Source organism: Dipodomys spectabilis, unplaced genomic scaffold (genome assembly GCF_019054845.1).
Source record: "Dipodomys spectabilis isolate Male_0828 unplaced genomic scaffold, ASM1905484v1 ptg000360l, whole genome shotgun sequence".
NCBI lineage: Eukaryota > Metazoa > Chordata > Mammalia > Rodentia > Heteromyidae > Dipodomys > Dipodomys spectabilis.
In genome coordinates, this window is record NW_024871037.1 from 2,041,389 (window position 1) to 2,067,399 (window position 26,011).

At 44.9% G+C, this 26,011-nt stretch overlaps 2 protein-coding genes across 2 annotated transcripts; one reads left to right on the forward strand and one right to left on the reverse strand.

Annotated features, from left to right (window-relative positions):
* Nucleotides 1–508: 508 nt before the first annotated feature.
* Nucleotides 509–12,029, reverse strand: CUNH3orf84 (chromosome unknown C3orf84 homolog). The gene is made up of 4 exons (XM_042666076.1): nt 12,003–12,029; nt 11,068–11,181; nt 1,854–1,910; nt 509–925 (listed from the first exon to the last, which is right to left on the reverse strand). The coding sequence occupies exons 1-4, from the start codon at nt 12,027–12,029 to the stop codon at nt 509–511; spliced, it is 615 nt and encodes a 204-aa protein (XP_042522010.1).
* Nucleotides 12,030–14,882: 2,853 nt separating this feature from the next.
* Nucleotides 14,883–25,836, forward strand: Iho1 (interactor of HORMAD1 1). The gene is made up of 7 exons (XM_042665909.1): nt 14,883–14,938; nt 16,201–16,375; nt 18,475–18,644; nt 20,583–20,631; nt 20,808–20,895; nt 24,190–24,293; nt 24,745–25,836. Exons 1-7 carry the CDS (start codon nt 14,883–14,885, stop codon nt 25,834–25,836), a joined length of 1,734 nt encoding a protein of 577 aa, XP_042521843.1.
* The last annotated feature ends 175 nt before the right edge of the window (nt 25,837–26,011 follow it).

The following is a 26,011-nucleotide window of genomic DNA, read 5'->3' on the forward strand; positions in this document are numbered from 1 at the left end:
AATTAGAGATACGAGTCTCATGGACTTTACTGCTTGGGCTGGCTTTGAACCATGATCCTCAGATCTTAGCCTCCTGTGATTACATGCTAAGATTACAGATGTGAAATCACACTCTGGAATTACAGGTGTGAGCCACTGGCACCTGGCTTACTGGAAGTCAGCCTCCTGAATGCCATCCATAGACTTTTTTTTTTTTTTTTGCCAGTCCTGAGGCTTGAACTCAGGGCCTGGGTACTGTCCCTGAGCTTCTTTTTGTTCTACCACTTTGGTCTACCACCACTTCTGGCTTTTTCTGTTTATGTGGTACTGAGGACTTGAATCCAAGGCTTCATGCATGCTAGGCAAGCACTCTACCACGAAGCCATATTCCCAGCCCTCCATACTTTCTTAATGCCCAGGTCCCCACAACCCCACCTAACACACGTATATGAACACAGATATTCTAGGCCTAGGGAATCACAGCTCTGGCCCCCTTCCCTAGGCTAGCAAGTATGAACAGGCTGGTATATCAACTGTTCTTCTTTAATGATTTGGACCAGTTTAGACACTCAGACACCCCAGCATGAAGGTAATGCTGCAGTAGCTTGGGTTTCCGGATGTCTGGGAGGTCAGGCAATGTGTCTGTGGCTGGCTCTTGGGAGTCTTCCTTGTTGATGCTGCAGTAGTCACTGTGAGCTAACTGGCAGAAGTTTTGCTGGTAGGTGGTGTTGGCACAGGGAGGCTGGACTTTCATAAAGTCCACGAGGCGCTGGGGGATAAGACCAAATTTTGGGCCTGGCGGGAAGTCAACCTGGTAGGAAGATTTTAGAGGTCGCTGATGGCTCAACTCCAGCTCGTTGGGTGCCCAGCGCAGGAAGGTATGACGCTGCCACAGACGCTCCAGATCTTTCCGTCTTCCGATTCCCTGTAGCAGCCAGTAGGGGCCCTTCTCAACGGTACGGGCCCTTGGCCCACAGTCTTGGCACCAGACACTTCCTTGGATCCCACCTAATCCTAAATCTACTTCCTGATGCCTAGATTATGTTTGGCTTCCCTGACCTGTACCCTGGTTTCTTTGGCCTACCTTCTCAGAGATGTCATCCATGAGAACACGGTGGTCTCACAGTTTTTTGGGGGAGGGGAATGTTAGAATAGGGGGAGGTGCCAGTCCTGAGGCTTGAACCCTATGCCTGAGTGCTGTCCCTGAGTTTGCTTGTTTGTTTGTTTTTTGGTGGGTCATGGGGCTTGAGGTTTAGGCTTGGCTGCTGTCCCTGCACTCTTCAGCTCAAGGTGAGCGCTCTACCACTTGAGCCACAGTGCCACTTCCGGTTTTCCAGTGGCTTATTGGAGATAAGAGTCTCATGGACTTTCCTGCCTGGGCTGGCTTTGAACCACTTAGATCCTCAGATCCGTAGCTAGGATTAAAGGCGTGAGCCACCGGCGCCCAGCTGTCCCTGAGTTTTTTGTAGTCTTTAAGCCATTGCTCCACTTCTGGCTTTTTTTTGGGGGGAAGGATAGCTAATTGGAGATGAATCTCATAGGCTTACCTCCCCCCAAGCTGGCTTTCAACTGTGATCCTCAGATCTCAGCTTCCTGAGTAGCTACGATGACAGGTGTGACCCATGGGTGCCTGGCCCACCACAGAATATCTACATACTGTCAGACAAGCTAGCAAAGGAAACCAATAGCTTTGTCTAGGGGATGGGCTTTTTCCCAAGAGGAGAATGGTGAGGGAGAAATAGACTGTTGTCTACCTGTTGAAAGAGCCATCCCTTCCCCCCAAGGTCTTCTCTCATCTACCCTACCACCCACCTCTGTCTTGAACTTCAACATAGGCTGAGGGATTTCTCCCTCTCCTACTTTTTAGCACTCACTTTGTCGAAGGAAATGCGGTTGTCATGCTTGGAGAAGAAATGCTGCTTGGCTGGTTCCTTGGAAAACAGTAAGAAACAAGGTGAAGGAAGACAAATCATGCTTCTCTGTGCCCACAGAAAATTGCTTAAGGGTCCATTGTAGAGGAAAGATTTAGGAACCACCACCCCAACACTGCCAATACCTTGAAAAAAAAAAAAAAAGCAATACCTCAAAATGCTTGGGATATCTATTCCTGGGATTTGCCCTGAAACAGAAGCTTCTGGAGCCGTGGATTGAGGATCAGGCTTGAAGCATCTGAACATCCTGCTGTTTCTGAGCCCCCTATCATCTAGATTGCCTACATTTGGGGTTTCAGTTTCTTCTCCCCGCTGGTCACATTTGTTCTCTGACAACATATCCATATTCTGAACTGTCTAACAGACTTTCCTGCCCTGTCCTGGCTTCAAATTGTGATCCTCAGATCTCAGCTTCCTGAGTAACCAGGATTAGAGACACAAGTCTCTGGTGCTGTGCCCAACTTGGAAACTAAACTATGTTTCTAGCTCAAGCTATCTGCAGAACTCCCAGGCTCAACAGCCAACTACCTATTGATCCATGTGTTTGGAGATGACTTGTCAGGCACTCCCAGGCTCAACAGCCAACTACCTATTCTCCAGCTGGGTAGTTAGGAGTTGGTAATTAGGTAGTTGGCTATTGAGCCTGAGAGTGTTTGACAAGTCATCTCCAAACAAATAGATCATGCATCAAATCCATTCTAGCTATTGCCCCTCCCAGTTCAGGCCGTAGGCAGCTATATCCTGCTAAATCTGCCAATCCAATCTCTTTGGATTTTTTTTTTTTTTTTTTTTGCCAGTCCTGAGGCTTGAACTCAGGAGCTGGGCACAGTCTCTGAGCTCCTTTTGTTCAAGGCTAACACTCTGCCACTTGAGCCACAGCACCAATTGTGGCTTTTTTCTGTGATTTATTTGGAGATAAGAGTCTCACAGACTTTCCTGCCTAGGCTGGCTTCAAGCCATGATCCTCAGATTTCAGCCTGCTGAGTAGCTAGGATTATATATGTGAATCACTGGTGACTGGCTGGGAATTTTTTTTCCTGATACAAAGTCATGCTATGAACTCCAGGATGCCTTTAAGCTACCTGGCTTCCTGCCTCAGCCAGAATGCTGGGATTGCTAATACATACCACAATGCCCAGCCTTCCTTAGTCTTCTCTTAAACTCCATATCCAATATGCCCAGAAATCCTGTTGAAACTTTCATGAAAACAGGAGAGTCAAGACCACTCCTCAATATGTCTAGGGCTTTCTCTAGTTCAAAACCACTTTCCTCACTTGCCTGAAATAATATTTTGAGGGCTGGGAAGGTGGCTCAGTGGTAGAGCGCTTGCCTTGCATGCCTGAGGCCCTGGGTTCGATTCCTCAGCACCACATAAGCAAAAAGAAAAAAGCCAGAAGTGGCACTGTGGCTCAAGTGGTAGAGCGCTAGCCTTGAGCTGAAGAGCTGAGGGACAGCGCCCAGGCCCAGAGTTCAGGCCCCATGACCGGACCCAAAAAACAACAACAACAAAAAATGAACTCACATCCTTAGGTTCTAAAGCTATCATTCCTACCAATTGAGCCATATCTCTAGTCTGGCATTTTTCTGGTTATTAGAGCTAGAGGATAATGGGCTTTTCTGCTTGGGCTGGCTTCAAACTGAGGTACCTCAGTTCTAAGCCTCCTGAATAGCTAGGGTTATAGACATGGGCCACCAGCCTAGTGGCAGAACCAGCCCTGGTAGAACTAGTCCATGAGACACTTATCTTTAATTAACCACCAAAAAGTCAGAAGTGGAGCTGTGGCTCAAGTGATAGAGCGCTACCCCTGAGTGCAAAAGCTAAGGGACAATGCCCAGGCCCTGAGTTCAAGCCCCAATTACCAGCATAGAAACAAAACAAAGAGGGGCCTGGAAGGTGGCTCCGTGGTAGAGTGCTTGTCTTGCATGCATAAGGCCCTGGGTTCAATTCCTCAGCACCACATAAGCAGAAAAAGCTGGAAGTGGTGCTGTGGCTCAAATGGTAGAGTGCTAATCTTGAGCTGAAATGCTGATGGACAGTGCCCAGGCCCACAGTTCAGGCCCCATGACGGACGAAAAAAGAAAAAAGAAAAAAAAACCCAAAGACTTATGAACATGTAAGTTTAGCTCAGTTGTAGAGGATGGGGCTTATCATGTACAAGGCTATGGGTTTAATTCCCAAGCATCAAGTGAAACAAATAACATTCTCTTTTAGAAAAAATTTTCAGAGCCTAGAGCTGAACAAGAAAAAAATTTTTAACAAGAAATTTTTAGACTTGACACCAATATCAAAGGCCATAAAAGAAAAATAAATTGGACCTTATCAAAATTTAAAAAACAAGCCACGCACCAGTGGCTCACACCTGTAATCCTAGCTACTCAGGAGGCTGAGATCTGAGGATTGCAGTTCAAAGCTAGCCCTCGCAGGAAAGTCCATGAGACTTTTTTTGTGTTGTTGGTAGTGGGGCTTGAACTCTGGGCCTGGGTGCTGTCCCTGAGCTGCAGCTCAAGGTGAGTGGCGTACCACAGGAAGTGCTACTTCCTGTTTTCTGGTGGTTAATTGGAGATAAGAGTCTCACTTTCTTGCCCTGGCTGGCTTTGAGCCATGATCCTCAGATCTCAGCCTATTGAGTAGATAGGATTACAGGTGTGAGCCACTTGCTCCCAGCCTGAGAGACTCTTATCTCCAATAAACCATCAGAAAACCGGAAGTGGCCCTGTGCCTCAAGTGGTAGAGCGCTAGCTTTGAGCTCAAGAACTCAAGGACAGTGCCCAGGCCCAGAGTTCAAGCCCCACAATTGACAAAAAAACAAAAAGCATTTTTCCCTGACAGAGTAAAACTCCTAGCTACCTCAGGAGGCTGAAAGCAGAAGGATTGTGGTTTGAAATCGGCCCAGGCAGAAAATTCTGTAAGACTCTACCTCCAAATAAGACTCTACCTCCAATTAACTAGCAATAACAACAACAAAACCAGCCTGGAGGTGTAGCTCAAAAGTGGTAGAGACCCAGCCAAGCAAATAAGCTGAGCAAAAGCCTGAAGTAATGAGTACAAACCTTATAACTAGCAAAAAAGAAAAGTAAATATGAGGAAGATTTAAAAAGGAAAACCACAAACCACACATCCAAGAAAAGACTAGGATCTAGACTACATGTATATTTCTAGGAAGCTGAGTGCTGCCTGTAATCCTAGCTAGTCAGGAGGCTAAGATCTGAGGATCACAGTTTAAAGCCAACTTAGGCAGGAAAGAAGTCCATGAGACTCTTATCTCCAATTAACTACCAAAAAGCCAGAAGTGGAGCTGTAGTTCAAAGTGGTAGAGCACTAGCCTTGAATACCAAAGCTAAGGGACAAGACCCAGGCCCTGAGTTCAAGCCCCAGGACTGGCACAAAAGAAGCAGCAGCAGCAGCAGCAGCAGAAGATAAAAGAAAAAGAAAAATACAAATCACATATCCGAGAAAAGACTAGGATCTATACTCTATGAAGAATTCTAGGGCTGAATATAGCACTGACTTAGCATGCACAAGGTCTTGAGAACTTGGGGGTGGGAAGAGAAGATGATCAAGTTTAACATCTCAACAGCAAAATAAGCAACTATCTAATTAGGAGACGAGCAAACAACATAAAGATATTTCACCAAGGAGGATATACAGATGGCCAAAGACACACGATAAGATATTCAACATCATTAAACATTCGTTCAAATGCAAATCCAAATCACAACGAAATATCACAACACATCTATCAGAATGGCTAAAATTAAAAATGGAGATAATTTCAAATGTTCGTGGGAACGGAGAGAAATTAGATCATTCATGCATTGCTGGTGGAAGTGGAAAATGGTATAGCCACACGTTGGAAAACAGCTTGACAGTTTCTTTAAAAAGCTAAACATGCAACTACCATATGACCCAGCAATTATACTTCTGGGAATTTATCCCAGACAAATGAAAACTTATGTTCATCCAAAAAAAAAATCTGCACACAAATGTTCATAGCAGCTTTATTTGTAAGATCCAAAACTAGAATCAGTTCAGAGCCTTTAATAGGTGAATGGTTGAACAAACTGGTACATATGGATCACAAACTACTACATAATAATGGAATGAAATTGATACACAACCTGAATAACTCTCCAGGAAATTATGCTGAGCAAAAAAATCTAACCTCCAAAGGTTCCATATTTCTTTTATATGGAATTTAAGTATATATGTATATATATACTTACTAATATATAGATACATAGTAATATTTACAGTAATATGTAGTACTGGGGATTGAACTCAGAACCTTGCATCTGATAGGCAGCCTTCTTACCATTTGAGTAGCACTTCCAGCCCCCCCACTTTTTTTTTTTTTTTTTTGGTCATGGGTCCTGAACTCTGGGCCTGGGTGCTGTCCCTGAGCTCTTCAGCTCAAGGCTAGCACTCTACCACTGAGCCACCTTCCCAGCCCCCCTCCAGCCCCTTTCTTGACTGTTATTTTTATTTTGTTGGTCCTGGGGCTTGAACTCAGGGCCTGGGCACTGTCCCTTAGCTCTTCAGCTCAAGGATACTGCTCTACCATTTGAGCCACAAGGGCCACTTTTGGTTTTCTAAGTGGTTTATTGGAGATAAGAGTCTCATGGTCTTTCCTGCCCCGGCTGGCTCTGAACGGTGATCCTCAGATCTCAGCCTCCTGAGTAGCTAGGAGTACAGGCATGAGCCACTGGTGCCTGGCCTATTTTTATTTTTTGTTTTTGCAAGTCCTGGGGCTTGAACTTGGGGCCTGGACACTGTCCCTGAGCTTCTTTTGCTCAAGGCTAGCACTCTACCACTTGAACCACAGTGCTACCTCCAGCTTTTTCTGTATATATGGTACTGAGGAATGGAACCCAGGGCTTCATGCATGCTAAGAAAGCACTCTACCATGCTAAGCCAAATTCCCATCCTACATCTTGAAGATTTTAGCACACACACTCATAAACACACTTTTTTTTTTTTTTTTTGTCAGTTGTGGGGCCTGAACTCTGGGCCTGGGCGCTGTCCCTCAGCTCCTCAACTCAAGGCTAGCACTCTACCGCTTGAGCCATAACTTCACTTCTGGTTTTTTCTGCTTATGTGGTGTTGAGGAATTGAACCCAGGGCCTCATGTATGCAAGGCAAGCACTCTACCACTGAGCCACCTTCCCAGCCCAAACACACATGTTTGCAAATAAAACTGGGGAAAGCTGAACCAGATTGGTGGTTTGTAACTTTTATAATGTTCTGTGATATTATACTGTAGTTTACAAAATGTTATTATTGAGGGAAACTGGACAAAGCATACAAACAATCCTTATTAATTTCTTAAATTGCTTCTATATCTGTCATCTTTTTCTTTTTTTTTCTTTTTTTTTTGTCGGTCGTGGGGCTTGAACTCTGGGCCTGGGCGCTGTCCCTCAGCTCTTCAGCTCAAGGCGAGCGCTCTACCACTTGAGCTACAGCACCACTTCCGGTTTTCTGGTGGTTTATTGGAGATAGGAGTCTCACTGTCTCTCCTGCCCGGGCTGGCTTTGAACCCCGATCCTCAGATCTCAGCCTCCTGAGTAGCTAGGATTACAGGCGTGAGCCACCAGCGCCCGGCTTTCTTTTGTTTTTGGGTAGCACTGAAGACCAGTTTGCTAGACAGCCTCTCTACCATTAAAGCCATGTCTCTAGCCCCTTTTTGCCTTGAATATTTTCAAATTCGAGTCCCACATTATGACCAGGCTGGCTTAGGTTTCCCTATTCTTATTTATGCTACCTATGTCACTGGGGATGACAGACAGGAGCCACTGTGGCCCTATCATTATGCTCCCTCTGTAGTTGGGATAACAGGTATGTGCTATAGCACCCAGCCACTGGTAGAGATGCAGTCTCTTGAACTCTTCCGCCGGATCTGGCCTTGAACTGTAATCCCTTGATCTCCACCTCCCAAGCAGCTAAGATTAGAGATGTGAGCCTCTAATCCTGGCTCAACCATCTTAATGAAATCCCAGCTATAATCATCTTAATGAAAACTTCAATTGAAAAAAAAAAACCTGGGAGTCTAGATGAAGTTCCACTGGATCTCTAAGTCTCTCCCCTGTCTCTATTCTCAGCTAGAGAGTTGTACAGTGGCCTCAATTTGAATGCCTCTATTTGGAGGCAGATCTGAGTCTGAAGACTCATTATTCTTACAATGATAGGATAATCTACTGACTCCCACTGATTCGAGTTTTGCTCTCTTACAGCTGTGGGAACATAGTAAGAAGCAGCCATTTCCTTTTTTTATTTTTTTGCCAGTCCTGGGGCTTTGGACTCAGGACCTGGTTATTGTGTTCCTAAGTTTCTTTTGCTCAAGGCTAGCACTCTACCACTTGAGCCACAGCACCACGTCTGGCTTTTTCTGTGGATGTGGTACTGAAGAATCGAACCCAGGGGCTTCATGCATGCTAGCAAGCACTCTACCACTAAGCCACATTCCCAGCCCAGTCATTTCCTTTTTGTCCATGAAGTTCTGGGTATTCTTGTCCCTGAAGAAATTTATTTGCATATTTCTTTGTGTGTGTGTGTGTGTGTGTGTGTGTGTGTGTGTGTGTGTGTGTACATATGTGAGCATACACTAGTACTATGGTTTGGCTTAGGAGCTGCTCTTAGCTCTTCAGCTCAAGGCTGGTACTCTACCACTTGAGCCACACTGCCACTTCCAGCTTTTTGATGGTTCATTGGAGATAAAAGACTCAGAGAATTTCCTGTCCTTGGCTGACTTCAAAGATTGATCCTCAGTTCTCAGCCTCCTAAATAACTAGGATTTCAGGGCAGAGCCATTGGTGCCTGGCTGACTAAATCTATTTATCTGCCTGCAAACCAAAGGAAAGTGGTTGTTCTATCTTGAAAAGGATTTAAACCACCATAGTTGAAATCAGTCCACTGAAATTTGGTTTATCTCAGTGAGAAAATATGTACCTTCCCTGGGTAATCCTATTAATTAAAACAGCTTTAAATTAGAAAGAGCCAAGAGACTTGACACTTATTCAACCTGAGCCTGAGACACAGGGATCATGCTATTTGGAGCTGCTTCTAATACCAGTAAATTCTGCAACTCTTCAGTTTGATCAGCAGCTGAAATCTGTCCCTTATGCATCTGGTCTGTTTCTAAGGGGTTAGGTTTAATATATTTGAAAGGGATGTTCTGGTCTCTGGGATGAAAAAATACCACTGAGAGCTAATACAAATATACAAGAGGAAGAGTGTAGCTTGTTTCTGTCCCTGGATTGCTCCAACGCCCATCATTCATATATTTATTTTATTTTTTCTAGTCCAGGGGCTTGAACTCAGGGCCTGGGCCTTATCCCTGAGCTTCTTTTGCTCAAGGCTAGCACTCTACCACTTGAGCCACAGCGCCACCTCCAGCTTATTCTGTGTATGTGGTACTGAAGAATCGAACCCAGGGCTTCAGGCATGCTAGGCTAGCACTCTACCACTAAGCCACATTCCCAGCCCTCATTTATCATTCTTAAAAGAGAGGTGGCCCAGCACATGTGGCTCATGCCTGAAATCTTAGCTATTCAGGAAGCTGAAATCTGAGGATCACAGTTCAAAGCCAGCCTGGGCTGGTGAGACTGTCAACAAACGACCTAAAAGCTGGAAGTAGAGGTGTGACTCAAATGGTAGAGCGCTCACTTTGAGCTGAAGAGCTAAGGGACAGTACCCAGGCCCAGAGTTCAAGCCCCACGACAAGAAGATGGAGGAGGAGGAAGAGGTGGAGGAGGAGGAGGAGGAGGAAGAGAAGTTGCTATGATTAAACCTTTTTTTTAAAAAAATCAGTCTTGAGGTTTGAATTCAGGGCCTGGGTTCTGTTTCTGAACCTCTTTGTGCTCAAGGCTAACACTTTACCACTTGAGCCACAGTGCCACTTCTGGCTTTTTCTGTTTATATGATACTGAGGAATCGAACCCAGGGCTTCATGCATGCTAGACAAGCACTCTACCCCTAAGTCACATTCTCAGCCCCTGGACTGGCTTTGAACCAAGATCCCCAATCTCAGCCTCCTAAGTTAGGATTTCAGGCGTACACCAGCAGCACTTAGGTCTTTCTAGCTTCTAGAAGCCATGCCTCCCCTTATCTCCTTTGACCCAGCAGTACTGATCTTTTGGTTGTTATACTGTAAGACAAATCTTTTCCCAAGGCTTCCATAGCTACTTGTTATCAGCAAATTCTCCTGAATACACTTTCCCATCTTCCTGAACTACCTACGTGGGCTATGGTACCCAGCCATCTTCTGCATAACTTCCCTTCCTGACAAGAGGAAGCTCAGATGTTCGGTCTCTCTTGATAATGTGTCTCCAAAAGGGCTAGAACAGCCAGGTGCTGATGGCTCACACTTGCCGTCCTAGCTACTCAGGAGGATGAGAATCATCGGTGATCAAACTCAGCCTGGGCAGGAAAAGCCCCTGAGAGACTTTTTGTTTTTGGTTGGTTGTGGGGCTTGAACTCTGGGCTTGGGTGCTGTTCCTGCGCTCTTCAGCTCAAGGCGAGCGCTCTACTGCTTGAGCCACAGCACCACTTCCAGTTTTCTCGTGGCTTATTGGAGATAAGAGTCTCATAGACTTTCCTGCCTGGGCTGGCTTTGAACCTCGATTCTCAGATCTTAGCCTCCTGAGTAGCTAGGATTACAGGCGTGAGCCACTGGTGCCTGGCTCCTCAGACTCTTATCTACAATGAACCACCAGAAAACCAGAAGTGGAGGTGTAGCTTAACATGGTAGAGTGCTAGCCTTGAGCAAAAAAGAGCTCAGGGACAGTGTCCAGGGTTGGAGCACTAAGACTGGCAAAAAAAAAAAAAAGAAAAAAGAAAAAAAGAAAGGGGTGGGAGCTGGGCGCTGGTGGCTCACGCCTGTCATTCTAGCTACTCAGGATGCTGAGATCTGAGGATTACGGTTCAAAGCCAGCCCAGGCAGGAAAGGCCGTAAGACTCTTATCTCCAATAAACCACTCAGAAAACTGGAAGTGGTGCTGTGGCTCAAGTGGTAGAGCGCTAGCCTTGAGCCCAGAGAGGCAGAATAGCACCTAGGCCTTGAGTTCGAGACCCACAACAGACCAAAAATAAAAATACTCTTAGGACCTGGGAAAGACAGGAACTGGCCCATTCCTTCCCACCACCGTTAGGGCTGCCTTGTACCTGACTTCTCTTCAGAAATACTGCTGGAGGCTTGGGCTTGGCTGCAAGGCGATATTCTCCAGCACTTTCATTCTTCACTTGACCTCTGTAGTGCCCATAGAAACCACTGTTGTGCTAGAACAAGGCAGGCATGAGAAGTAAGGCCCAACTCACATCCCTGTCTTGGGTCCTAGATTTCAGGGGCCTGAACATTCCAGAGAAGTCTGATCTGAAGTCAGACCAGACACCCTGGGAAGCTGGCCAACTCACACTTTCCCAAGGGAGTATTTAACCAACAGAGAATTTCTGGAGAGACCTTAGGAGAAAAGCACCAGCAGAGGACAGAAATGAGATCTCCTTGTATCTCTGATAGATCCAAGTAGGAGCTGTACTTTTTTTTTTGGGGGGGGGGAGGGGTCAGTCCTGGGGCTTGAACTCAGGGCCTGGGCACTGTCCCTGAGCTTCTTTGTGCTCAAGGCTAGTGCTCTACCACTTGAGCCACAGCGCTACTTCCAGCCTTTTCTGTGTATGTGGTACTGAGGAATTGAACCCGGGTCTTTATGTATGCTAGGCAAGCACTCTACCACTAAGCCACCTTCCCAGCCCTTTTTTCTTTTCTTTTTTCTTCTCTTTTTTTTGCCAGTCCTAGGGCTCAAACTCTGAGCCTGGTCACTGTCTCTGAGCTCTTTTTTTGCTCAAGGCTAGTGCTCTACCCCTTAAGACACACTGCTACTTCTGATTAATTAGAGATAAGAGTTTCACATGCTTTCTTGCCCAGGCTGGCTTTGAACTGCAATCCTCAAATCTCAGCCTTCTGAGAAACTGAGAAACTGATGACAGGTGTGAGCCACCCATACCTGGCTGAAACTTTATTTCACCCTCATGACTTACTCAGATTTTATGCACAACCCCAGCCATGGGCAATCAGGATTCAGTATAAAGTGCTTCACTCTTACCCAGGAGCCTACTAAAGCACTTTGCATTTGTCCAGGAAGGGAGCAGAGAAAGCAAGCTTTCTTCTTGCCTTTTTGAGGATACATCTGAGGACAGAGAATTTCAAGGAGGTCAACTTCTTGTTGCTTAGTGACAAAAGGAAGTTGTGACTCCACAATGCTGCTGGCCCATTGCTCTTTTGTCCTTGGCTGCTCTGTTTCTTCTCAAAGGGAGAAATCTGTGTGTTGGTATTATCAACTGTGGAGAGCACTTATATAAACACGAACCGCTCTGATGGACTCACAGCCAATGAAATATTAAAGAATGTGTTCAAGGCAAAGCCAGTGCTTGAAAACCACGCCAGCCTACGGCTAAAGATATAAATTTAGAAAGCATTCCATGGATTCAAGAGAAAGGGTCAAAGAGGTTTTGTGGCTCTTAGGATAAAATTACTGCCTCAGAATAAAGGCTCTGCCAAATCCTTTTAAGAATTTAAGGTGATGGGGAATGCCATTTGTGACAGATGACGGTTACAAGGGCTTGAACAGAAGGTGTGTGTGTGTGTGTGTGTGTGTGTGTGTGTGTGTGTGTGTGTGTGTGTGTGTGATGCTGAGGATGTAGGCCAAGGTTCTAGCATTTGCTAGACAAACACTTGTTCACCTAGCTATATAGTCTCACCCCTTTACAACTCTTTTTTACATTTTGAGACAAGCTTTTGCTAATTTTCCCAACATTATGATCCATCTAATCTTAGTCCACCCCCAACCCCCATCCCACAGGCAAGATCCCAGGCAGCTGCCACCTTGCCCAGGTTTCCATGATTCTTGTTCGTAGCTATAGATACCCTGTCATTCTCGAGAATTTTATATATTGGAACCATAAAGAACGTATTCTTTAATTTTTTTTTTTAGCTCCTATTAGTTATACAGAGTAGGGATTCAATCGCTACTTTTCCACTCGTGTACAATAGATTCGAATCTCACCGTCTTTACCACAGTCCCTTCAGCCCCTTTCTTTCTTGAGTATTAATTCTGGGTCCTTTTTCATCCAGCATAATTTGAGATTTCTCGACATCGTTTCTATCACCTGCTCAGTCTTCGTATTAGTTTTTCCCCCCATTCAATGGAAAAATCTCCTATGTTCCTCCCCCCCACCCCACTCCCCACACCCCTCCCTCCATGACCCCAACTGCTCTTCTCTGCTTTCTTCCACCAGATCCTCTGCCACACGTTCTGGTCCTTCACCACCCGGTTCATCAGATAAATGGCACCTCGCCATTCAGGGCTTCCCTGCTTTCCGCATAGGCCGTGGACTATAGGTCGGGTGGCAAGTGAGGGGTGTCAAGGCTGGGCAGTTGGGGCCGGAGCACTGATCCCCTGAGGTACAGTACGGGGTTGTGACCAGGGAGCCGCATGGCGGGAAGGTGCAGGAGGAGGTGACCGTTAAGACCGTTAGTCACATGTGGCCGCGGGAGGCGGGGCCTGGGAATGACGTTCACTCCTCATTGGCCATTCAGAATGCAGCTTGGCGGCCCCACCCCCTCACCCCCCTCCCCTCCGCGCATGCTCAGACAGAGCCTCTGAGGAAACCGAGACTCCTGGCATTGGCGCAGACCGGGGGCTCTGTGAGGCGGCTTCCACCCTCGCGCTCCGCTCCGGCTACTACCGGAGCTCGTGAGGAACCCCAAGGGTTTGGTTGAAGAATAGGTGGAACCCCAGGAGTTGCGGGTGGGGGGGGGGGAGGAAGGGGAGGAGCTTGAGGAAAAAGAACCTGAAGATGGGCATGGAATATTCCCAGAGCCCCCGCCCGCCCTTTCCCAGGCCTCGGGCCTCTGTGCCTGAGAGAGGTCCCCGGTCCCCCTGAGGTGATCTGCTGGGGGTGTCCGCTCCGGCCTTGGTTTGCGGTCTTACCTTTGGAGGAAAGTGGGGTTTGTTTCTTGTCGGTCGTGGGGCTTGAACTCTGGGCCTGGGCGCTGCCCCTCAGCTCTTCAGCTCAAGGCGAGAGCGCGCTACCGCTAGAGCCACAACGTCACTTCCGGTTTCTGGGGGTTCCTTGGAGATAATGAGTTCTCACGGACTTTCCTGCCCTGGCTGGCTTTGAACCACGATCCTCAGATCTCAGCCTCCCAAGTAGCTAGGATGCTAGGCATGTTTGTTTTTTTGTGCCAGCCCTGGGGCTTTGAACTTTTTCCAAAGCTCAAGGCTGGTGCTCAACCACCTGAACCCACAGCTCCACTTCGGGCTTTTTGGTGGCTCGTTCGAGATAGTCTCACAGACTTTCCTGCCCAAGCTGACTTCGAACCGTGATCCTCTGGTTCTCAGCTCCCTGAGTAGCTAGGCTTAACAGAAGCTAGGCTGGAGAGAAGTTTTTTTCCCCCTCCCCCCGCCCCCCTTCAGATTCCCAGGGGATTGCAGGGCTGCAGAATCAGCTTTGTTCTTCAGTGTGAATGATAAAGGTTGAGGCGGAAGGCAGGGAGGGGGTCATTCAAGTGGTAGAGCATTTGCTGGGAAAAGTTAAAAGAGTCCTGAGTTCAAATTCTAGCCAGGTATTCACTGTAATTTATACCTGTGATTCTAGCTACTCAAGAGGTTGAGATCTGAGGACAGCAGTTTGAAACCAGCCTGGAGCAGGAAAGTCTGTGTGACTCTTATCTCCAATAAATCACACACACACACACCACAAGGCCAAAAGTAGAGCTGTGGCTCAAGTGTTAGAGCACTAACCAGGAGTGAAAAAGCTAATAGTGCCCAGGTCCTGAGTTCAAGTCCCAAAACAAGCTTTGAACCACAATTCTTAGATCTCAGCTTCCTCCATAGCTAGGATTACAAGCATGAGTCATCAGAACCTGGCTATATTAACCTTCTTAATATATCTTTGTTCTTTTTAATAGAGAAAACCATAACATGAATTTTAATGTGTGGAATATAAAAGAGATGATGAGTATTCCCTCAGGCTCAGGGTATGTTTTCTGCTTATATTCTCTATTTGTTGTTGTTGTTGTTGTTGTGGGGCTTGAACTCTGGGAGTGGGCTCTGTCACTGAGCTCTTCAGCTAAAAGCTAGGGCTCTACTATTTGAGCCACAGTGCCACTTCCGGTTTTCTGATGGTTAATTGGAGATAAGAGTCTCTTGGACTTTCCTGACCAGGCTGGCTTTGAACAATGATCTTCAGATCTCAGCCTCCTGAGTAGCTAGGATTACAGGCAAGAGCCACAGGCACTCAACTGAAATTTGATTTCTGAAACTCTGTTACAGCTCAGACTATTGTAACAAGGACTAATTGTGTATTAGTCCTCTCTATTTGAATTTCCATTTGGTTATTCCTGAGTTGTTAAAATAAAAATTATGATGTTCAGGGGCTGGGAAGGTGGCTCAGTGGTAGAGCACTTGCCTTGCATTTTGCCTGAGGCCCTGGGTTCGATTCCTCAGCACCACATAAGCAAAAAGAAAAAAGCTGGAAGTGGCGCTGTGGCTCAAGTGGTAGAGCACTAGCCTTGAGCTGAAGAGCTGAGGGACAGCACCCAGGCCCAGAGTTCAGGTCCCACGACCAGACCCCCCCAAAAAAAAAAAAATTATGATGTTCAGAATTTCCTCGAATTTATTTATAGGTATATTAGAAATATTCAGGGGATTTGGAGGTCAGAATAAAGTGGCAGTCTGCCCAGGATATTTTGAAATGAATAGTTATAAATTTTTATTTTTTTATTTTTAATTTTTTCTTTATTGAAATTAGGTAATATAAATTTCACAGTATTGTAGCATAGTGATACTTAGCTTAAAGTCACAAACACTTATTAACCTTCACAATGCAAATTGTCATTATCTTGATCTACAAAGCTCATAAACTCTACAAACTTTAACAATAAAACTATTTCTTCCAAATCTGGTGATTTGTACATTTCTTTCCTTTTGCTCAGTGTCAGCTGTTCCCTCTTTCTCTCTCATTCCCTCCCTCCCATCTTTGTTTTATTTATTTATTTTTGTCTGTTGTGAGGCCTGAACTCGGCTTGGGTGCTGTCCCTCAGCTCTTCAGCTCAAGGCTAGTGCTCTACCACTTGAGCCACAACACCACTCCTGGCTTTTTCTGCTTATGTGGTGCTAAGGAATCGAACCTAGGCCTCATGCATGCAAGGCAAGCACTCTACCACTGAGCCACCTTCCCAGCCCCTGTATTTTATTTTTAAGGGTATTTAATCACTTAATATATTGTTCTTAATTTCAGGACCTTTAAGTCATCTAACCGGAATAATAATCAGACAGATTGCTGTGCTCTCAGTGATTCCCAATTCCTCTTTGGATCTCAGTTTTGTCCAGAAAATTCAGAGTCGCAGTCAGCACCCTTGGACTTGGGTCCCCACTTAAGAAACCCCAAGCAGACACAGCAGAATTCTATAGATGTGAGTCTCATTTCCAGAATTTCTGTACACGTATTCACAGTCTTTATGGAAATAAGCTATAAACAGAAGACTTACTTTGTTGTAACATTTTTATTTTCTAGTACTGGGTCTTGAACTCAGGGCTGGGGCACTGTCCTTGAGCTTCTCTTACTCAAGGTTAACATTCTAACCACTTGAGCTACAGCACGCTACTTTCGGCTTCTTTTTTTTTTCTTCTGTTTATGTGGTACTGAGGAATCGAACCTTGGGCTTTGTGTATGCTAAGCAAGCACTCTACCACTAAGCCACATTCCCAGCTCCTTGAGAATGTTCTTAATGCACCCACTTGCCTCTTAAGTTACACCTCAACTTTCAGCTTTTTGCTGGCTAACTGGACATGAGTACCACAGACTTCTGCCCAGGCTAGCTTTGAACTGAGATTCTCAGATCTCAGCCTCCTGTGTAGCTAGGGGATTATCGATGTGAGCCACTGATGTAACATATTTATATCTCTGTTTAATTTGTGACTTCTTTGAAGTATTCTGAAAAGAAACAAATATTTGTAGTTTTTCTATTACTGAAACAACATAGACTAGTATCTGTCCCGTGATTACTTCTAGAGAGAAGCAAATATTGTGTAATAAGTATTTCAATACAAAAATTGTTATCTAATGATATAAAGAAGTAAATGTATTCTTGAATGCTTCAGAGTAAATTTTGCCTAGAAATGAAGACAATGACTCACCATGCACTGGTATGCCCACTGTCTAGCCCATGTCAAATTATCAACAAGTTATTCTCTAGCAGCTAAAAACAGTGATTTGTGGTAAATTTATTAGTGCGAAAAATTGAATACGTTATCTCAGCAAATTAATGTAATTCAAGCCATTTTAATATTTTAAATATGTCTGCATTGCATAAGAAAGAGCTTGTATTAATGAAAAAGTTACTTTGTTGTAAATATAATTTTGTGACAGTTACAAAAATAAAGCAGCAGCAATGGCTCATGGCTATATTTTTAGCTACTTAAGAGGAAGGAATCAAGAGGATCATCTTTTGAACACAGCCAAAGCATAAACTTAGCTACACCTCAACCAATAAAAAAGCTGGGTGTGGTGACACAAACCTGTCATCCTATTACATGAAGAGTATAAGAGAACCACTAACAGCCCAAGCTGGCCTGGTTATTAATGAGAGACCCTATTAAAAAAATACCTGGCCTGGTGCCAATGACTCACACCTGTAATTCTTGATATTCAGGAGGCTGAGATCTGAGGAATGCAGTTCAAAGCCAGACTGGGCAGATACGTCTGTGAAATTCTTTTTTTTTTTTTTGAGTCCGGTGGTGGGGCCTGAACTCTGGGCCTAGGCACTGTCCAGCTCTTCAGCTCAAGGCTAGCGTTCTACCACTTGAGTCACAGCGCCACTTCCAGGTTTTTTCTTTTTGCTTATGTGGTGCTGAGGAATCGAAACCAGGGCCTCAGGCATGCAAGGCAAGCGCTCTACCACTGAGCCAACTTCCCAGCACGTCTGTGAAATTCTTATATCCAATTAACCACCAGAAAACTGGAATTGGTGCTGTGGTTCAAGTGGTAGAGTACTAGCCCTGAGCTGAAGAGCTCAAGGACAGTGCGCAGGCCCAGAGTTCAAGCCCCATGACTGAAAACAAAAATACATGAAGCGAACAGAGCTAGGGGCATGACTCAAGTGATAGAATGCCTGGCTAGCAAGTACAGTACCAGGAATTCAAATCCTAGGAACACTAAAAGCACTAAATAAGAAAAAAAAAAAAACACCTACACATCATTTGTGTGTGTGTGTATATGCACGCATGCCAGTGATGAGGCTTGAATTCAGGATCTCACACTCTTGCTTAGCCTTTTTACCCAAGGCTGGTGCTCAGCCTCTTCAGTCACTTTGAGGTTTTTGGTGGTTAATTGGAACTAGAGTCTCTCAGATTTGTCTTTCTGGGGTGATTTTGAGGCAGGATTCTCAGGTCTTACACTCCTTAGTGTCTGACTGACATTGATGGTTTGCTCTTAAATGTAATTCTACATTCTATAAATGTTGTGAATATTTTATGTGTGGAATGCTAACATATCTTTATATATTTTCTTCAGAATGAGCCTAGTATTTTGACAAAGTACCAGACAAAACCTCAGTTGTTTGGAGATGATACAAAGGACAAAGTTTCTCCAAACTTCTCTCTTCCTTTGCCAGCTGTCAAATTGAAAGGCCTTTTGAGACAGTTTGAAGAGAAAAAGAAATGGGCAACAGACAAAGGTGACAGGTATGCAAACCTTTCAAGTTAGATGACAGCTTGTGTTCTTAGGAGAACAAAATGAAATGTAAATCAAATAATTTAATTTCAGGGGCTGGGAAGGTGGCTCAGTGGTAGAGCGCTTGCCTTGCATGCATGAGGCCCTGGGTTCGATTCCTCAGCACCACATAAGCAAAAAAAAGAAAAAATCCAGAAGTGGTGCTGTGGCTCAAGTGGTAGAGCACCAGCCTTGAGCTGAAGAGCTGAGGGACAGCGCCCAGGCCCAGAGTTCAGGCCCCACAACCAGACCCAAAAAAAGAAAAAAGAAAAGAAAGAATTTAATTTCAGCGTAATACATGTATTAGTCATATGTATAGATATGTATATATGCTTATATGTATGTATATATATATATATATGCTAGGCATATATGTACTGCCTGCATATATATATATGTATATATACATGTATACACACACATAAGATATACCTGCATCTGCATGCTAGAGAACCAGGAAAGAATGAAATTGGAGGGCTGGGAAGGTGGCTTAGTGGTAGAGTTTGTGCCTAGCATGCTTGAAGCCCTGGGTTCGATTCCTCACTACCACATAAACAGAAAAAGCTGGAAGTGGCACTGTGGCTTAAGTGATAGAGTGCTAGCCTTGGGCAAACACAAGCTCAAGGGACAGTGCCCAGGACAAGCCTCAGGACTGGCAAAAAATTAAAAAATAAAAAGAATGAAATTGGAATTTTAGACCACAGATCCCAAATTCTGAGTTCTACATAGCAGTTCCAGCCACTCACCTCTATAAGCCAAATAAAGAGAATCATGTCTTTATATTCATCCTGGATATTTCTCCTATTTCCCAGGTTAGGTCCTCTGTTACTTTAATTCTCTTCTCATCATCTTTCTTGATTTGCTCCCTGAATTTGGTGGAACATATTCTCCAGAAATTTCCTGAGACCAGTTGTATGAGATCTAAACCATTTTTTTTCAGTCATGGGGCTCTGGGCCTGGGCGCTGTCCCTCAGCTCTTCAGCTCAAGGCCAGTGCTCTACCACTTGAGCCACAGCGCCACTTTTGGTTTTCTAGTGGTTTATTGGACATAAGGGTCTCATGGACTTTCCTGCCTGGGCTGGCTTTGAACCATGATCCTCACATCTTAGCCTCCTGAGTAGCTAGAATTACAGGAGTGAGCCACCGACGCCTGGTATCTTTTTAATTTTTAAAAATGAAAGTTGCAGGCTGGGAAGGTGGCTCAGTGGTAGAGCACTTGCCTTGCATGCATGAGGCCCTGGGTTCCATTCCTCAGCACCACATAAGCAGAAAAAAAAGCCGGAAGTGGTGCTATGGCTCAAGTGGTGGAGTGCTCGTCTTGAGCTGAAGAGCTGAGGGACAACTTTGGGCCACACGACTGACTGACAAAAAAAAGCAGCTGGGATTTCTGAGCACCAGAGCCCAGGCCCTGAGTTCATGCCCTAGGACCAAAATAAATAAATAAATAAATAATAAAGACAGAAAGAGGGAGGGAGGGAAAGGAAAGAAGGAAGGAAGGAAGGAAGGAAAATATGATTTTTTTTTGGAGATTATCAGTTAATTTTTTCATTTATTTTATTTTATTTTTTTTTTTTTGCCAGTCTTGGGGCTTGAACTCAGGGTCTGGGCACTGTCCTTGAGCCTCTCTATGCTCAAGGCAAGTGCTCTACCACTTGAGCCACAGGGCCACTTCTGGCCTTTCTGTTTATGTGGTACTGAGGAATCAAACCCAGGACTTCATGCATCCTAGGCAAGCACTCTACCCCTGATCCACATTCCCAGCCCCTAATTTTGTTTTATTCCAGCTGGACACAGATTTCTCAGATCAAGTCTTAGATCAAGCAGTGTTTTAATGTTATATTAGATGGAGGACTTCATCAATTCTGTTATATCTTATTGCAATATTTCACAACGTTATTCTCTTATTCTAGTGAGACACTGTACAACCTTATTTCCCACATCGGAGAAAGCATTTATAGGGTAAGTATAGCTACATTTCAAGGAAGTAAAACATTTTCCATCTTAAGATGTATTGGCTTTGGTTCATATAGCATAGCAATATTTTGCATAGCATTTTTACAATTAAATGACAATGTTCCCAATTACTTAAAGATGGCAACAGTCTGACAATTATTTCTACATTTTGGATTTCTTAGTTGCAGACATCTGTGGAGAAGTCTGAGGAACATCTCAGTTCAAGAAGCCAAACTCTTTTGGATTCTTTAAAGAATATGACCAATACACGTAAGTTGTCTCTGTGTTTGAGATTATTAGTGGAAGTCACTGGTGACTGGTGAATGTGAACTTTCTTACCTTGCTCAGGTTTCTAGGGATATGGTTCTATCCACACAGTGTTTCTGTGAGAGGGTTTTGCCCTGGGTAGTTGGACCTTCCTCTGTGTAAGAACGCTTTGATCCCATATTTCACAGATCAAAGTGTATCAGCAGCCTCCCAAATGAATTGCTTTTGTGCTTTCTACAGAACACTGCCCCTTTAGGTGTTAGAAACGACCAGTCACCCCAGTTCTTGCTGCCTTGGTTTCAGTAAGAGTTTTTGTTTTTGTTTTTTGCCAGTCTTGGGGCTTGAACTCAAGGCCTGGGCACTGTCTCTAAGCTTCTTTTGCTCAAGGCTAGCACTCTACCACTTGAGCCACAGCGCCACTTCTGGCTTTTTCTGTGTATGTGGTACTGAGGAATCGAACCCAGGGCTTCATGCATGCTAGACAAGCACTCTACCACTAAGCCACATGCCCAGACCCCCTCACACCAGTAAGAGTTTTTTTTTCACAGCAAATTACAGAGTTATTCTTAATGTTAGTTACAGTTTGTGGATTGCAAAATACCCTGTTCCACCAATTAATTTTCATGTAGATGAAACCATCTCCCTGGACCTTATAAATAGAAGAGAGCCAGCACACAATTCTCCTCAGGCACATGCCTCTCTAGAACTGCTAGTCTCTAAACAAAATAGAGCTGATGAACATGCATCTGTACTTGTTTGCATTTGTCGGTGTGTTTATTTTTTATTTCATACAAATTGAATTCAACTTATTCAAATGCCATGGAATGAATTGCTCATGATTTACCAAAATTGATGCCTTTGTGTGACTTAGAAATTAATGCCCATCTGTCTACAAAGAAGCATTATATGTCTGTCTGCTGGCTTCCAACCTGGGGATCCCACACACACAGGGCAACTGTGCATCTGTTTGAAAACTGGTTCTGACGCCAAGACTATTACCCACACAAGAAATAGCCAGGCTGGACTGGGAACATGGCTTAGTGGTAGAGTGCTTGACTAGCATGCATGAATCCCTGGGTTCAGTTCCTCAGTTCCACATAAACAGAAAAAGCTAGAGATGGCCGTGTGGCTCAAGTGGTAGAGTGCTAGCCCTGAGCAAAAGAAGCTCAGGGACAGTGCCTAGGCCCTGAGTTCAAGCTCCAGGACTGGCAAAAAAAAAAAGAAGAGAGAAAGAGAGAGAGAAAGAAATAGCCAGGCTGAGAGAAAAGCAAATCACAGATGTGTCCTTGTATAATGTGATAGTATATCTCAGTTATAAGTGTCCAATGAAAGTTTTTTGTGTTCGTCAGCTATTGTAAACTACCTGGACTAATCACCTTAAAAGAAAGTTCTGCCAGGCACTGGTGGCTCACACCTGTAATCCCAGCTACTCGGGAGGTTGAGATCTGAAGATCATGGTTTAAAGCCAGCCCCAGCAGGAAAGTCCATGAGACTCTTATCTCCACGTAACCACCAGAAAAACCGGAAGTGATGCTGTAGCCCAAGTGGTAGAGCACTAGCCTTGAGCTGAAGAGCTCAGGGACAGTGCCTAGGCCCAGAGTTCAAGCCCCACGACAGACAAAAAAAAGAAAGAGAGAGAGAGAGGAGAGAGAGAGAGAGAAGAAAGAAAGAAAGAGTAAGTTAGTTCTATTTGGGCTCACAGTTTCAGAGGTTTTAGCTACTTGGCCTTGTAGCTTTGGGCTTGTGGCATAGTAGTTCATTGTGGTGGAAACATGTGGCAAAAGAGTCCTGACAACTTTATGCTGGCTAAGAAGCAGACACAAGGGGCTGGGAAGGTAGCTCAGTGGTAGAGCGCTTGCCTTGCATGCATGAGGCCCTGGGCCATTCCTCAGCACCACATAAGCAGAAAAGAAAAAAAGCCAGAAGTGGTGCTGTGGCTCAAGTGGTAGAGTGCTAGCCTTGAGCTGAAGAGCTGAGGGACAATGCCCAGGCCCAGAGTTCAGGCCCCACGACCGGATCCAAGAAGCAGACACAAGAAGAGCCTGGGGTCCAGATATTCTGTGTGTGTAAGGGCACAGCCCCAGTGACCTCATTTCTCTCCACTAGGCTCCTCCTCCTAAAAGTTCCACTACCTTTTAGTAGTCCACAAGCCATTTATGCATGGGCCTTTGGAGAATTCAAAACACAGCGCAATCTAAACTGAGGCTGGGAAGGTGGCTCAGTAGTAGAGCGCTTGCCTTGCATGCATGAGGTCCTAGATTCGATTCCTCATCACCACATAAGCAGAAAAAGCCAGAAGTGGTGCTGTGGCTCAAGTGGTAGAGTGCTAGCCTTGAGCTGAAAACTGAGGGACAGTCCCCAGGCCGAGAGCTCAGCCCTCACAACTGACAAAAAATAAAATAAAACTCAGCATTGGTGGCTCATGCCTGTAATCCTAATTGTGTTCCGGAGTCTGAGACTTGGAGGACTGTGGTATGAAGCTAGCCTAGATAGAAAAGTTGGCATGATTCCATTTCCAATTACTAGCAAAATTCTAGACTAGAGGCATGATTCAAGTGTCAGCCAGCCATCAGCAAGAAAATCAAGCAAGAGTATGAGGTCCTGAGTTCAAGCTCCAGTAGTAGTACAACACAGCAGTAGAGAGAGAGAAAGACAGACTGACTATAGACTTTTTTTCCCAAAAAAACCTAGAAACTGATAATCTCTTAGAAAGACTAATCAGCAAGAGAAAAGAAAATATAAATGACTAATGCCAGGAATGAGAAAAAGAGTATCACTTTAGATCTTATTTGTTTGTTTGTTTGTATTTTTGCCAGACCTAAGGCTTGAACTCAGGGCCTGGACGCTGTCCCTGAGCTTCTTTTCTCAGGGCTAGCAATCTACCACTTGAGCCACAGCGCCACTTCCCACTTTTTGTGTGTATGTGGTACTGAGGAATCAAACCCAGGGCTTCATTCATACCAGTCCCATTTATTTTTCCTTTGGTAGGTCCTGGGGCTTGAACTCTGGGCCTGGGTGCTGTCACTCAGCTCTTCAGCTCAAGGTTAGCTCTACCACTTGTACCACAGCGCCACTTCTGGTTTTCTGGTGGTTAATTGGAAATAAGAGTCTCATGGACTTTCCTTCCTGGGCTGGCTTTGAACCACAATCCTCGGATCTCAGCCACCTGAGTAGTTAGGATTACAAGTGTTAACAGAAAAGGGTCAAGTGGGCCAGTTTGCTATCTAGTTTTTCCCTAGACTGTGGTCTAGGCAACTACGGTCCTCGCCAAATAAATTGCCATTATTCCATATTTAGTACATGAGACTACACAGGTCCAGAACAATCTGATGTGTGAGGCAGTCCAAGACAAAGGTCACAGAGAGCAGACCATGCTTGAGATACAGAAGAGATTTGAAAATGTAAGTATAAATTCCAACCTCTTGGTTTTAGGGTTTTTGGGTTTTTTTTTTTCATATTCATTTGAGATGAGATCTATGTTGCCCATGCTGGTCTTGAACTCCTCAACTCAAAGTGATCCATCCTGCCTCATTTTCCTGGGGAGTTGAGGTGACAGATATGTGCTACTTTTGAAAGCAAATAAGTTCTGGGCTTTGTCACTAAGACCCTGACAGTCCACCTGTAAAGTTGTAACTTTCAGCCAAGAGGCCACCACAGATCTCTTGGTCATGAATCATAGTATAGATTCTTCTCCCTCCCCAAGGTTCTCTAGCACAATGTGGGCCCCAGGCCCTGTAAGGTACACTGGAAGGGACAATCTTTGTCTATTCGTTTTTGCTTTTTGGTTTCATGTATTACTATGCCTTCCAACTTGCATCACTTTATCATTCTTCTCTTTCTGTCTTTCCCTAGATACAAGAAGACTTTATAGAAATGAAGTCCATTGTGAAGCACCTTGAAGCTGTAGTTATCCAGCAGAGTAAGGACTTCCAGCAGCTTTCTGAACAGCTAGTGCAGCTGAATGTGCCAAGTATACTAGATGACCTAAGACATTTGATCAGCATGCTTCAACTATCTAGGCAGGTGAAAGATGGGACTTCTCAGACCTCACCTCTGTCCCAGAGCCTGCCTTGCACCAGGCAGGAAAAACATAGCTCTGAGGAACCAATGACTTGGCAGGCTGAGACTTCCCCTGCTGCAGGAAAAACCAGTATGGGTTCCTTGAAACCTGGGGAATTAAGTATCTGGGATGAGGGAGCAAAGACTAATGCTCTCCAAGAAGATGCTGTGCTCCCAGCTGTTGAGTCCTGTGAAGGAAGTGGGCACGTGGAGAACAGGGCAGCACAGAATAACTGTAGTAATCAGACTGTCAATAAACTGAGTCCCAAGAACCAGGGCTCTGACCTTTCAAGCTCCAAGGCTTGTGATGACAGAGCCCCACAGTTCATAGGCCAGGGTTTTATAACCAGTGTTAACAAGGGCAGCTCAGAGCATGAAGCCCAGAGCATGTTGTCATGTGACCCAGGTGAACAGTTAGCAACTGAACAGAAAGGCAGGATGGTAGAAAAGAAGAGGAAAGGCAAGAAGCAACAACGTAGGAAAGTTCGCAGAGGCTGGTACCCAGTTAGGAAGAAAGCACAAATCCCAAATGATTCTAAACATCAGAGTCCCCAGTCTCCAGTTTCTGGTCCACAAGGGCTCCCCCCAGGGCAGCAGGAACCCCAGGCTCAACCTTTACATCAGGGTCCCAGAAGACTCATGAAACCATGCCATGATCTAAGAGGAGCAGTCCAACTCAGTGACAGAGCCAGGGCAACTCGATCCACTAGGTGCTTTCCCCAAGACAAGCTGCGTTCTAGCAGTTCCCTAGAAGACCACCAGATTAGCTGGTTTAATAACCTTAGCAATGGAAATTCAGATCCTTCTCCATGCAAGAAGAAAAAGACGACTTTGCTCTATGACCTTGGTCTTGATAGCAGTGATGACAGTGACAGTCAACAGTGACTGACAGGTAATTATTATGATTTTTCATATCAGCTAGAAAGAAAAATGCAGAATATTTGGACAGGCCAAGTAGCAAAGAATGGGCTGGGAAGGTGGCTCAGTGGTAGAGTGTTTGCCTTGCATGCATGAAGCAGCATTACAAAAGCAGAAGAAAACAGAAGTGGCACTGTGGATC